The sequence below is a fragment of the Seriola lalandi genome, unplaced genomic scaffold (assembly GCF_002814215.2).
Source record: "Seriola lalandi dorsalis isolate HSWRI2012SDOR001 ecotype SW California unplaced genomic scaffold, Sedor1 jcf7180002054939, whole genome shotgun sequence".
Lineage (NCBI taxonomy): Eukaryota > Metazoa > Chordata > Actinopteri > Carangiformes > Carangidae > Seriola > Seriola lalandi.
Genome location: NW_019525659.1, coordinates 1,909,237 through 1,923,306, shown reverse-complemented (window position 1 = coordinate 1,923,306; position 14,070 = coordinate 1,909,237). Strand labels below are relative to the sequence as shown.

At 40.9% G+C, this 14,070-nt stretch overlaps 1 protein-coding gene across 1 annotated transcript in view; it reads right to left on the bottom strand.

Annotated features, from left to right (window-relative positions):
• sptan1 (spectrin alpha, non-erythrocytic 1) overlaps positions 1-13,830 on the bottom strand; it is a 34,584-nt gene extending 20,754 nt beyond the window's left edge. The window contains exons 1-10 of the mRNA XM_023397851.2: positions 13,699-13,830; positions 4,204-4,443; positions 3,588-3,713; positions 2,602-2,742; positions 1,621-1,901; positions 1,370-1,514; positions 1,112-1,266; positions 512-647; positions 312-413; positions 49-186 (exon numbers count right to left, since the gene is read on the bottom strand). Of these exons, the coding sequence (XP_023253619.1) occupies positions 49-186; positions 312-413; positions 512-647; positions 1,112-1,266; positions 1,370-1,514; positions 1,621-1,901; positions 2,602-2,742; positions 3,588-3,713; positions 4,204-4,440 (1,461 nt within the window). The 5' untranslated portion in view covers positions 4,441-4,443; positions 13,699-13,830. The remainder of the gene's footprint in view (positions 1-48; positions 187-311; positions 414-511; positions 648-1,111; positions 1,267-1,369; positions 1,515-1,620; positions 1,902-2,601; positions 2,743-3,587; positions 3,714-4,203; positions 4,444-13,698) is intronic.
• Between the last annotated feature and the right edge of the window lie 240 nt (positions 13,831-14,070).

The window sequence follows — 14,070 nt, the reverse complement described above, 5'->3', positions numbered from 1 at the left end:
GACCACACGCACCATCCTGAAGAAAGGTATTGATTGTTCGTTTGTTACCTCTTGTTTACTCATCCAGTTGTCAACTTGCTCAGTATCCCTGTAGAAGAGCTGCAGGTCCATGCACTGCTCGTACTGCTGCCTGCGAACCTCCCACAGCTCCAGCAGAGACTCCTTCTCCTCAGTGAGGATGCCCAGCTACACACAACACAACACACCACATTAAACATGTTACACAGTGATGTGCTGGTGAAGATACAGAACAATAACATTACACACAAAAAAAAAAAAAAAGTACAGTCTGGATGCTGTCACAGTCCCACCTTTTCCTTGACCTCCTCGGAGGCGTAGTGTCCTGTATTGAGTAAGGCCTGGCCAGCTTCATCAGTGGTTCTAAAACTGTCCTCATGGGCATCGATCTCTCCCTGAAACACACGGAAGAAAAACACTTAGAAGGAGAAGCAATGACATTTCTAAATGTGAAATAATGTTGTATTGTCCTTTGTGTTACAACAGATTTTACCTTATGTTCCTGGTGGCGGTCTAGCAGAGCCTCAGCTCCAGCGACGTCATTGGCCAGTTCGTCAGCATTGATCAGGGCCTTCATCTCTGTCACCCAGCTGGTCAAATCCCTGAAGTCAGCAGTGAAACGCTGCAGCCTAAAAGACACAAGAGGGCAGGAGTGAGCAGGTTTGATGCAGCCTCACACGCCGTGTACTGAGATGATATCTGCCCGTTGAATGAAGCTTTCATATTTTCAAGCATGGCAGGATTCCTAATAATAAAGGTCTTCAAATATCAAAATATGCAGCAGAATGAGACAGCATGAAGAAGCAAGTTAAACTATGACTGAAAACAAGATATCCCTACCGACAAGTTATTTCTTCATTTACTCTTTTTCTTTTATACTGTGAATACGCTGATTTGAGCTCTTACAACACAAAAATCTTATATGAAATAATCCAGCAGTAACCTCTTACTACACTGAGTTCAACCAAAACTGTATCATCTTAAAGAGCAACTCAGGCTCCAACATAACTGTTATTTTCAGTATTCATTATGTGGCTGATTATTTTGGATAACAGGTAACAGTGATATGGCTAAGCAGCGTCTGGTATTTTACTGGTAAGAGTCGTTGAGGCGGGCGTGGCGTTCAGCAGCCAGAGTACGAATCTGCTCCCAGTTAGTGATGAGTTCATCCTTCTTCAGGTGAATCTGGGAGGCGTTCTGAGGATGCGTCTCCTGCAGGCGCTCGGCATCACCACCCAGTGTGTTGACCTAATTGAAAGAGGAAACAGGGAAGACAATAAAAAGTTAGAGAGGTTTTATCTTCATGGCTGCGTTTATGTGTGGACATGATGCAGAGCGGCGTATGTCCTGCCTTATCATTCAGTGCAGCCAGGTCTCTCTCCAGACCCTCATGTTTGCGCAGCAGAGCCTGCACACTGGCCAGGTCACGACCAAAGTCATCAGAGGCCATGAGCTGCTCCTTCTCCTTGATCCAGCTGATGGTCTCATCCACATCCCTGTTGTCAGAGTGAAAACACACAGCCGGTCACTATCGTCGATGAGGCAAAGTAATAACATGACACATGAGTGTATAAGCAGTCCACCTGTGTGTCTGATGTTTACCTGTTGAAGCGCTGCACCTCAGCAGCCCCGAACAGCTTGGTCTGCCTCTGCTGGGCCAGACCCTTCAGGCGCTGCCAGGCGGTATTGACCTCGTCCTGCTTGCGGACGATGAGCTCCGCCTCAGGATGGGTCTCCTGGATCAGTTTGGCTGCCAGCTGGTTCACTTCATTCACACGCTCCTCGTGGGCCGCCAGGTCAGTCTGGAACTCCTCAAACTTCTTCTGCAGCAGCTCCACGTGCTCCAGGTCCTGGCCCAGCTCCTCGGAGGTGGCCATGGCTTCCTACAAACATTTAAGTTAAACTTCTATGATTTTATGTCTTTAGAAACTGTAAAAATGGCTCATTAATCATGGCATGACATCAACGGGCATGTGTTTGAAAATGTATTTATCAATCTATAAATAAATAGTCTAAATTTGAAAATTGTTATTTCATATTTTATTGTCAATTAAAAGAGGAATTATTAAAATAATTTGCAAATGACATATTAATCAATCAATAAATAAAGGGCTTTACAAACACAAGACAGAAAATATGTAAATCATTTAAAAATACATGAATGAATTCTGAAATAAATGAACCTATTTGAAAATGCAGTTTAAACAGAGAAATAAATAACTGGATTAACAATTTAAATTAAGATTTTAATCATGCAATGCTTTTCCTTTCCTCGTTCGATTTGCTTTGTCATTTAGCTTCTCCGTTTAACTTCTCTATGACACTTTGGGCCTCGCTTTGGTAAAAGCAGGTAAAACAATGCAAATTGACCATGGGACAAGCCACTTCAAGATTCTTTGTACACTTTAAAATTCACTTACAGCTCATCATTACTGAGGTTTTTTTTTTCAAATGTTAAATTGCATAGTTTTCTGTACAAGTTACTGATGAAGCCAAAGTTTCTCTGTTGGCCTGGTTTTCGTCCCTCATTCAAAGTAATTGGTACCATTAGCATCAGGGTAGTTTTAAAGCTGTGAATCTGACCTTGTCACTGATCCAGTCCAGGGCATCTTCACACTCACGCAGGTACTGGACCAGCTTCTGGGCCTGCAGGAGACGCATTCCCTTCTCCTTGGTCCTTTGCAGCAGGAGTTCCCAAAGGCGATGCAGCTCCTCCAGACGAGTCTAGAGCACATGGGAGAGGTGGAGAGTTATTTTTTACTTAAAGTTACTAGAAAGAGAAAATACAGTGGAAACAGCTTATATAGATCAAAAAGTTTGGGCTGCTAGTACTCAAGTAGTCCAACTACTCATTACTTTATACTCATGTTAAAAATATACAAATGTCAATTAAATGGTAATCTGCATGAGAAATAACAAAAATGGTTCAGTTATAATAAATATCTGTTTAAAGTGATGAATTTGACCCCAACAGATGTGATTACTATGAGCAGTTTCCACTGTAAATGAAAAAAGAACATCTCCAACATAAGACTAGACACCACTGTAGTTTTCCTTTGTACTTTACAAATCTTCTGTGAATCTGTATCTAAAATAAAAGTGAAGTATTTTCAATGTATATATTATACCATCATATCTGTTTGAAGAAAACACCTGGAAACCAAAAGATTTCCACGAGCACCAGTCTTTTCAAACCGACTCCCATTAAACAAAACAAAAGTTTCCTCACAACAAAATGACAGTAAGGAAAAGCAGACTGTAAAGAGCTTGATCTGGAAGAAGTTTCACAGCACTCAGGAGTCACACAGCAGTTCAACACCTACTTGTATATATTCACCCATATTTACACTTGTAACTATGGGTCTCTGTTGTGTCCGGTAAGGCGTGTAGGACTGGACCAGATGGAAGAAGTTAAAAGAATATTCAGGAAGCAAAACCAATTGAGCTGCTAAGATTCTGTTTGTTCCTTAATGATGCAGTCCAACTGAACAGCCCACCATGGATACATAGTTAATGTACACCAACACTGTGTATTAAACTGACTGCATCTTCATCACTGAGTGCCTTACTCGAATGGTTTCAGAGGAGAAGTGGCCCTCGCTCATCATAATGTTTCCAGTATCGTCCAGTTTGATAATGGCCCCCGCGTTAGCCTGAACTTCAGCTTCAAAGGCCTGATGTTTCTGCAGCTTACCCTGTGTACAAGAAGACATGTGGGACAAATAACAATCATTATATCAAAACAAATGATTGACAGAAAAATAAAATAAAAATATAGATGAACAAGATGTTATCTGTTAGTGAACTATGAATTCTGGGAAAGTACAAATGGCAAGCTTATAGTCTAAAGGGTTCAATTTAGAGATCTTCACTGGTCCAAAATTTGGACCCGAGCTGAAACAGACCCGAGGAGAACCTACCTGAATCCAACCTGCATAAACTGATTTTCAAAAAAGAAGAGACCTGATCTGAGGAGGACCTGAGACCAGATCCAAAATGCACAAACAGACCCTAACAGGGAGAGATTACCAACACCAGCATCCATTCAGATCCACTCTGGTGTTGACCATATTGACACACACATCTGTTACCTATGGCAGTAAAAACAGACTGTAATGGACTGAGTGGACCCATGAGGACCTCTACTTCAAACATACAGATCTATTAAAAACCAGGTCAACAGACCTGCAGGTTGGAGGGGTCTTTGTAGTTCTCATCAGAGGCGATCTGCAGCTTCTCCTGGATCCACTTCTCCAACTCATCAGCGTCACGGCGGAAGAACTGAAAGCGGTAAGAGTCCTCCAGCTTCTGCCGGCGCATAATCGACAGATCCTTGAAACGCCGGTAGCGGTCGAGCACCTGCTGCCGGCGCTCCTGGATGTCTTCGGCTGTCTCCAGCACTTTGCCCCCTGCGGTGTCCATCTTCTACAAAAAAGGAAAAACATGGGTTACACATGTTATTAAGTTTTCTATTATACCGTTTTCTATTATATTAAATTACATCAATAACAGATCAGTTATATGTAGAAAAGCAGCTAATAAAATCTGAAATCTGAATCTGAAACTAATTTATGTGGGTGAGACTTTTACCTGCTCAGGCCACACAGACATTGAAATATGGATGACAGTGACTAAAGAAAGGGAATATTCAGACAAGACATCCAGCCTAAACAGTAAAATAGCTCCTCTTGCTAATAGGTTTGTGTATAACTCATGATATCCAAACAGACTGCTACAGCAATGTAGGTTCATCTCAAAGATGTTACACTCATTCCCTTCTCCCATATTACAATTATTAGTCACATACCCTGACCTTTATTTTGAAAATTTGACATTTCTATCTTCCCAGATAAGACCGCTGATGATTTAACATTCATGTCCGTCTGTGTTTCTGACTCTCATCACTATAAAGTTATTCAATTTAATAAGTATAAAAGCTCTGAAAACAAAGGAGAGGTTATTTGTGTCTCCAGGATCCTGAACATCTACAACTTTTCTCTTGACAGAAACTTGGATCTATGAGGCAGGATATAACAAACAAGGCTGTTAGCCTAAAACAGCCCCCCCCCCCATCCTGTCCCAAGCTGTGCAACCAAGGGGCCGGCAGCTGAAATAGTAAAATGCCAAACGAGGGTGGGGGCGGAAATTCCACACGCAAGCGAACAGTAACCAGGCTTCACTGCACAATGGGATTGCTGCAGTCAGCTTCTCTGTGCACTGTTTCCCTGGCTCCACGGTCAGTGTGGCCTCACGCTGTAGGTTACAGCTAGCTAGGTCGAGCTAGCAACCCCACTGAACCATGAAAAAACATGATCTTTACTGACATCCACAGCAGCTGAGTTTCTACCAAGCAGGAAATCAACAGGGCATGAGCAGCACAGTCTGAATAGCAGAAATGAAACCAATTCAGAAATTCAAAATAAAAGCAATAATCCGTGAACTAATTAAGGTGTGACTGTTGGTGGGTTTACCAGTTTAAAACTTTGTTTTTAACCTTATTCTTATTCAGTCAATTTAAAAATGTTCCTTTACATCTGGAGAATATGATTTGTAGGCCGGGGTATCTCTGTAGCACCACAACACTTATGGTGCTAACAATGAACAACAATGTGACACATTTGACCTTTATTGGATTTGATATTCCACTTGGCCCTATTGAGATTTCAATTATAGTTCGATTAATTGTGCAGCTCTATTATAAACGCAGCCGTGGTGAATGACAGACAAAAATCAACCTTTCTCCTGTGGTTATCTGGTGGCTTACATCAAGGAGGAAGAATTTAAAAGCACTGAACCACAGTGTAATAAGAATATATTCTTTGTTTATGTGTCCGCCTCCGCCCATCAACAGACAGAGACAAAGAGGAGAGAGAGAGAGGGAGAGAGATATTGATCGGACTAACCAAACCAAGGTCAACCAGAGCCTAAGCACAATAGCTGACGGCCTCGCTGAGTGCAGGGTGAATCGGGGTGTGTGGAGTCTGACAGACCTAAATGTAGATGAAAGAGGTTTTTGTTGATGTTGCAGACAGTGATACAAAAAGCGATGAGTGGATGTGAGACAGTCTCCTGATCCTGGTCTGAATGGGAGGATTAGTGGAGTCAGCATTGCAACTGAAGTGGGCTTTTTATCCACAGCCAACGCACAGACATGCTTTGGTCCCAAGAGGTGCCATTACCTCTTCAGACAAGCAAACATCCCAATGAGCCCACACATATACACAACATATATCACATCACTGTGTATGCTGTAAGCCGATTAGTGCCATCAATCCACTACCTGTCCAGTGACTGTCCAGAAAGCTGGCCCAGTGTTTCCCAGACATTGATTTATTTGCTTACTATATCGACATTAACCGTCACATATTGATTTTTCATATTTTTTTTTTTTACTATTTCAAAAATGGGTAAAATCTTATTTCATTGTAGAGATGTGTGCAGCGCTTTGAGCCAACACACATGTACATCCACATCTACATCTACACTAACACGTTTTATTTTAAAACTCATCTCTTTTGCTAAGTTTATTCCATAGTTTTCAGAAACACTGAGGGGCCCATTTTAGTTTGAAAACTCTTGGTTGTGTTTAAATCTGGACGGGCAGAAACAAAGACCTTTGGAAATGATGATGCAGAAGCCCACCTTCACCTCCTGATTGGAGCTTTTCAGTAATGACGTATCCTTCCCTGATTTGTGTCGTTCCTATCATGTGACCGTTTCCAGGTGAAAACAACGATTCCCAATCTGTTTTCCTACCATTCATGACGCCTCATGAATGGTGCGTGTTCTGGAACTGGACTCACTCACCAATCACAATATGCAATAAACTCACCTCCCCATTTTGTCAGCTACCACCACAAATAGAATCTAATTCAGTGGGAAACAGTGCTAGCCAGCACCCCTCCCCCATCTGAAAGCCTGTCCCAGTTCACAGAGAGCTTAAATCATCTCAGGGATTTAACAGACCTCAGCCTCATTCTGCACAGTGATGTCAGCAACGGGGGACACACAATTGTGACTGACACTTCAACATCACAGGGCTACACATCTGTATGAATTCAGATCATTACTACACACAAGGACATGTTTTCCCATTTTACCACCAGGGTGAAACTAAAGATGGACTTTTGGTTTTAGAAAAGAGAAAGACCACGCTTTGTTTGGTGTTTATTTCCTCGTGGTTACTTAATAAATTAAGAATAATAACATATACAACTGCCAGTAACACTGGTAAAGACATAGAAGACAATGGACTGACCTGTCACAGCTGTGTGAGGTATTAGTCTACCTCCAAACTGCCTTGAACCAGTCCCATCAATAAGTGGGTGTCAACCAAAACCCTGATGACATCTTTATTTTCTGGCAATCCCAATCAACAGCTTTCAAATGCACAATATCAAATATCCCGATATTTCCGGCCACATTTGATATTATTCATAATATCCTCATACCCTCATCCTCCTTTTCAACACTTTGCTTACTGTACATTGGCCTTGTCAAGTGACAAATACAACTTTGAACGGCTGTTTAGTGGCAGCATCACTTATACCTGCAACATAAAATACAATAATATTACAAAAAGAAAAAATCTTGGACACTGACTGACTCAGCATGGAGTTACTGCCCATTCACAAGTATTTAGTCCTAGTTTATATAAATTATAAATATGTACCTGCTGTTCGGACATTGCCTGTAATGTCTTTTCAAATCACAACCTTTGCACACAAAGTGACATAAAAATGAGTAACTGTTGATTTACTTCCATGTTGCATAAACTCAGTCACCTGACGCCACCCGCTGTGAATTTCAAACCTACAGTGACTCAGCAAATTTTTACAGCAATGTGACGTCTTTCAATTGAATGTTAAGATGAAGGTCTTTTAAGAGGACCAGGTATCTAATGGGCCAATGTGTAAAAGGGACAAATAAAAATTGGGTTCAATATAAAGTATAATTGTAATTACAAGAGAACCAACTGGCGTTAATTGAATGTGACAGTGAGACTAAACTAGCGTTAGAGTGGTGCTGCTAACAGCTCTCTGACGCCCTGAAATACAGCACTGCCACTGCTGATAGCACTTCCTCCCTTCTTGTTTTAGTAGATAGCAGCTTTCCCTCTCTACACCTCTCAGCTGCCTCTGTGGGGCTTTCTGCTCTCTCCCTCAAATACCCACACACACTGATATCAGCCAGCAGTAGTGCTAGCTTCTGCTATATGGATGGTTGGTCATATAACCCTTACTGCCATCATCACACTTCCGAAGTCCAATTATCTACTATTACAGGCACAAAAAAAAGTAAATGCAATGCTATTGTCACTATCAACACCTTCCTCTGTTAGGAAATGATGCAGGAAAATTGGTTCAGGAGATGAAAGCTAAAGTATTCTGTTCTTCACAGAGATTGATACTACCTGAAACAAATACACAAGGAACTCAATAAACTCAAATAATAAAAATCTTCCTACCCCACCATCTGCATTTAGCCACTAGAAGCCACTAACTTAGCTACTGCATAAACAAGAGCTGCAACAAGGATCAGTGAGTCATACCATTTATCAGCACATCTGCAGTGCCATGAGAATACTTACTGATGTTCACCAGTGTGACAACACTCAAATATGTTGCAGCAGTTTAGGAAAGGCCAGTGATTTCCTCATATGCTATTACTGCTGTTGCTATGTCACAAAGTCGCAATTACACGACTCTGCACAACAAAAATTTAAATGATGGATAAAGTGGAGACACGTGGTGACACCTGGCTGACCACGAGTGTACTACGCACCTGCACCACCCAGGTACAAAACCCATGACAGTTGGAGTGGCTATTGGGCGTAACTGGAAAAATCCTGGTGGATTAGTGGGCTGTAAAATATCCATAAAGTTTTTACCAGCCCTGGAAAATCTGAAACTGCTGCTGATAAAGTTCCTCGGGGTAACACATTAAGATGACTTTAAATTCAAAATTGCTCTCAATATAGTTTGATATTATTGTAAATAATAATTTAACATCTGTCGTTTCTGTTAAAGGAAATCAGTAATAGTTCATTCAAGGGGACCAGGCCTACTAATTCTGTTTCCTCTTGCTGTTTAAAAACATTTTGTTATCTGTTTGTTTGATCAACTGTCAGAAAAATCTGTATCATCACAAAACAGACCAGTATATATTTTTAGAGACACTGTACATCCCAAAGCTGCATTTAAGTGCTGAGATGCGATAAAAGACATGAGTGGACATCATGGGTGGATGAATGGAGAGCAACAGTTATCGATTTTCTCTATTAAAGTGATCCTCCATATAACACAGGAGGTATCCATTGGAAAGCCTCTAACAAGGTCCATGCATCCTTCCTGTTGGAAACAATAATCTAACCCCTCTCAACTACCTGCTACATTTACAACAAACTGCTACTGATCCAAAAAACCAACAACAGCTGAGAGCAGGTCTGCGGGTCAGAGAAGGTTCATCTGAACCAAAGGATAAATTTCACTGTCTGTCTTCGATAGACCTGGTTATTGATGAAGTCAGAAGTTATTAACGCACGTGGACTTCAAGAGGATGTCCTCAAATCCTGTTAAACATAGAACTGTATTAAATAAATAGAAGCTTGTTAGCCAAGTATGGAAGGTGTAAACGACCTGTGGGTGTTGTTACTGTCAAGGAAGGCTACAGTCTCAGAGAAAACAGCAGACTTCAATGACCTTCCCTAAGTTCTCTGTTATAATCAAAGTTGCACAGAGGAAATGGATGAAGTCATTCACTTAGAAACTCCCAGTTACTATGGCGAACCATCTGTTATGAACAGGGGTCATACTGACGCCATACTTGGAGGATGGAAGCTAACAGAATTAGCAGGAAATGGGTGAGTCTCATGAGACTAGGCGAGTCTATTTCCCTGACAGAGGAGAGAGGATCTGAACCATGACATAACAACAACAACAACACCTCTTTTCCTTTTCCTCAAACTGAACTGAGCATCTGAGGAATTTTTCTTAAGTCATACAAGGCCAATATATGTGACGTATAAGTTCACAATAATTACTGATGGACAAATCTGGAATTTGAAGCAACCATAGTTACTCCGCAATCCTTTAGCAGTTCGTAGTTTTTAGCAACCAACTGCAAGTCCTAACAAATATAAAATCCATATCAGAAATTTTAGTAATTTAAATACATTAAAAAAGAAAACACTAATGAGAGCAGAGAGCAGTCTAACAGGACCTCATGTCCAGTCAAGCTAGTCTTTCACTGCTCCAGTCAGGCTCATAACTAGCAAACAGCAAGGAGTATACAAACTAATTTCAATGTTTTCTGAAGGTATTTAGTTAAGATACCTGAGTCTATTTCATTTTAAGATAGGACCACACTTTATCTTCTTGCAAAGACCATCACATCAAAAAAAGCCATGCAGTAAAATTCAACTGCATGCAGACAGTATGAAACGACTCCCAGCAGGATATCAACAGAAACAGGCAAACGCATGCACAGTTCAGATCAGCAGCCACTTACCAAATCCCTGTGACATTCAACTTAAATCAAACATCACAGCTTTATACTGACAGATCTGATCTGATAGTTTGACAGGAAGAAAAATAGTGCAAAACCAAACCACACACATGAGATATTTCTAGTCTGGAGCCTCAGGTTCTCTTGTATTATTGTTGATCAGAGGGCTACATCTGTGGCGAAGTCATAGTCTGCAGCAGTGTGTACGTCTGTAGTACACTCCTCCACAATCTGACCGTGATTGAGGAAGCAAAGTCTCATCTACAGCAGCACAGACAGACGCATTGCACCTGCAGTGACTACGCTGTACAAAAGAGCAAGCCAAGATGTAGCCCAGCCCATGCGTCTGCTCCGCACCACCCACCCCTCCCTCCAGCTCTCTCCCATCCCTTTACTCAGCAAAACAACACCACCACTGGCCTACACGTCTCTCGAATCTTCTGTCCTGTACAAACTCAAAACACAATAGCACACGCAAACACACAGAGGCACACACACAGTGGTGACACAAATATGGTTGTTACCTTGAGCTTGGGTTTAGTAAAGGTTGACATGTTGTGTGTCTGTGTGGGCTGGCTACAGGGCATATCATTGATCACAGTGAGCAGTCAGAATAAGAGGATGCTTTCACAGGAAATTCATCATGATGATGTTTCAGCAGTCAATACAATGAGGAATCGCAGAAAGACAATACACAGAGGCTCAATGTGTGGAAAGTAGTTCAAGCCAGCATGGAAATGACAGTGAGTTAGCAGGCTGCACTGTATCTGCAGGCCTCATAGCGAATCTCACAGCCTGGAGACGAGGAGGCCTATTTTCTATTTGGGTCATGGTCACACACAGTTACAATGGAAAAAGACAATCCGTAGGTTGCATAGGTGGAGAGGGAGTTTGGAGAAGAGAAATGGCATAAAGCAAGGTCTATACAGCTGTGTTCAAATGTATAAGTTATCAGTATTACTCAACAGCAAAATATAACAAGGTTAATTACAGATGACTGCAGATGTGACCATGCATAACCCCAGGAGACGTCTAACACCACAATAATGTATGTAATGCATTGTACTAAATGTTGTGATAGGTCTAAACACCTGGAACCACAGCTAATTGATATACAGTTCATATTGCCTCAGTCTAGCTATTCACCCAAATAATGGAATGACATATATTCAAGTGGTGACTGTCATAAGATTAAAATGAGGCAGGGTAGAGGGAGATTAATTTGCTCCAGGAATATATAGTAAGTAATTTAGGTGGTACAGCCGTCCCATTTTGCCTCCATGTTTCTGTATCACAGCGTTTACCTTATGCCGTCTGCATTACCAGCAAAGAACACACAAACTGCAGCTCTACTGCTTGAGGCTCTAACGGACGGACAACCTTCATCATCCTGGAGTTTACATAGAGTACTGCCAAACAATATGATACATACTGCATATTTGTCTTATCAAATTAATCATTACTGCAATTTAAGCCTAATTGGTAATTTAACATTACTGACCTTAGAAAAGGCTCACTAATTAATTTCTAGGTGAATACACACTGACCTATTCCCTGTTTCTGCCATTTTACATATGACTGCCCAGGGGCTTCTTTAATTTGAGGTGAGTATAATGGTCGAATAAAATGTAAGTATTATATAGCAGTGCAACACTAATCAGGACAGGTAACAGGTGTTAGTGGATGGATAAATCTATACTCATCTTAAATCCTATGCTTTCACTCACTCACTCACTGATGCTTTTGAAGCAGAACTGCTTCAAACTACAAAGTACGCGGCCAAATTAGATGATATACAACACATTGATGTTAAATTCTATCTACTAATGAACAACAAGTTTCCAAATGTTTCTTTCTAAAAGAAACAGTATGGCCACAAGATGAGTAACTGGCATTGAGCAAGAGGATGGCCCATTACAGGTCACTAACACTTAACACATTCAAATGTATGTATAGATATGAAATAGCACATTTCATTTTAAGCTTTAACCTCTTAAAAACACTGTTTCTGTGGTAACTTTTCATTCCCACAGTTTTTAATCACTATCTCGAGGCCTTCTATCTGAATTCCTCTCCAGAGTGGGGAGGGGGGCAGTTGGTATGTGAAGCACTTGGCACCACCCTGTCAAATTCATTTGCTGAGACAGTCAGTAGCAGAGGTGTGAGACAGCGCTTTCACCTTATCACGAGTCTGCTTTTACTGTCCTCAACCGTCTTTATGCAAACTACACTCTATCTTTATGTGACTGTAGTGTCAGGCTTTGTTGGACATAGCAGGGTCTTTTCATGGGCTTGTACCACTCCTTAAAAACACGCAACGCCACCTAATGACATTTAATGTGACTAATTGATCGTGCATTTGAGAACACTCGTTCAGCACAATGCTGGTGTGAATTATTAACGGTAACACTGTCTTCGTTTTAATTACATACAGGGTAATAGGAGGACGAACAGCTGGGGCCATATGTCCAAAGGTATTCAACTGCACTGGGCGGCTCCCTCTCTGCCATGGCCGACAAGCTAATATAGATATCTGCTTAACCTTCTTAGTTTTTTTTGTATTACATAGATAACAATTTTGTTGACTTCGTACACACTATGTACAAACCTTTGAAAGAATGACTGTGTCAACCAATAGGTGAAATCAGATGTGATTAACGTTACTGCTAATTTAAACTGACTGAAGCTAGCAGACAGCAACTCAGGGCAACCCCGCTAACTTGAACATTTTAACTAACTAACAAGCGATGTTATTACGTTAGGTGCACTTTACAGGCGGGGTGTATAACGGTTATCTGATGTTTATGTCGACTTATGGATGTTTAAATCAACCATTTTGTTTGAATGCAACGCAGGGCAATGGGTGCCAATGCAAGCTAATGTCATCTGGTAGGGTGGCTAATGTTAGCATTTAGATTTTATCAAACCGTCAGACGCTTTAGAGGAAAACTGTTACGTCTTGTCTGCTGTTAAGTGCATGTATGTTAGCTACAGTGCTGTAAATACGGTTCAACAATAGGAGTGGCTGCAGTTAGCTAACGTTAAGCTAGCAGGGACTGCAAATTGGACGAACAGAGCCGGATAGCTAGAAAAACACCGTCCACACTGTGCAGCTAATCTCTTTTACAATGACCAACTCAACACAAATATAGTATTTTTTAATATATCTCGTACCTTTGTGTGTTTTCGAACGAGCTTACGAAGTGGTGGTTATCCAGGCGGATCGACGACGAAGGATGAGAGGTCGCTTTCTGGGATGGCTGAATTTTTTTTTTTTTTAACCGAATGTGACGTAATCTCTGCAGCTGTACGGAAAAAACCGATAAACAACGGAAGTACCCGAAACTCTGTGAGCGAACACTTTTTTATAATATAATATAATATAATTATTAATAATCTTTATTGATAATAGAATTCTCAGATAAAAAAAAAATACAATTAACTATCTAAATAAAAACATTAATCAAGGAACAAATAGATGGTACTTACTTTTTGAGTTAAAAATAATTTTAATTTACTGTTTGAAATACTATATACAAAGGTTTA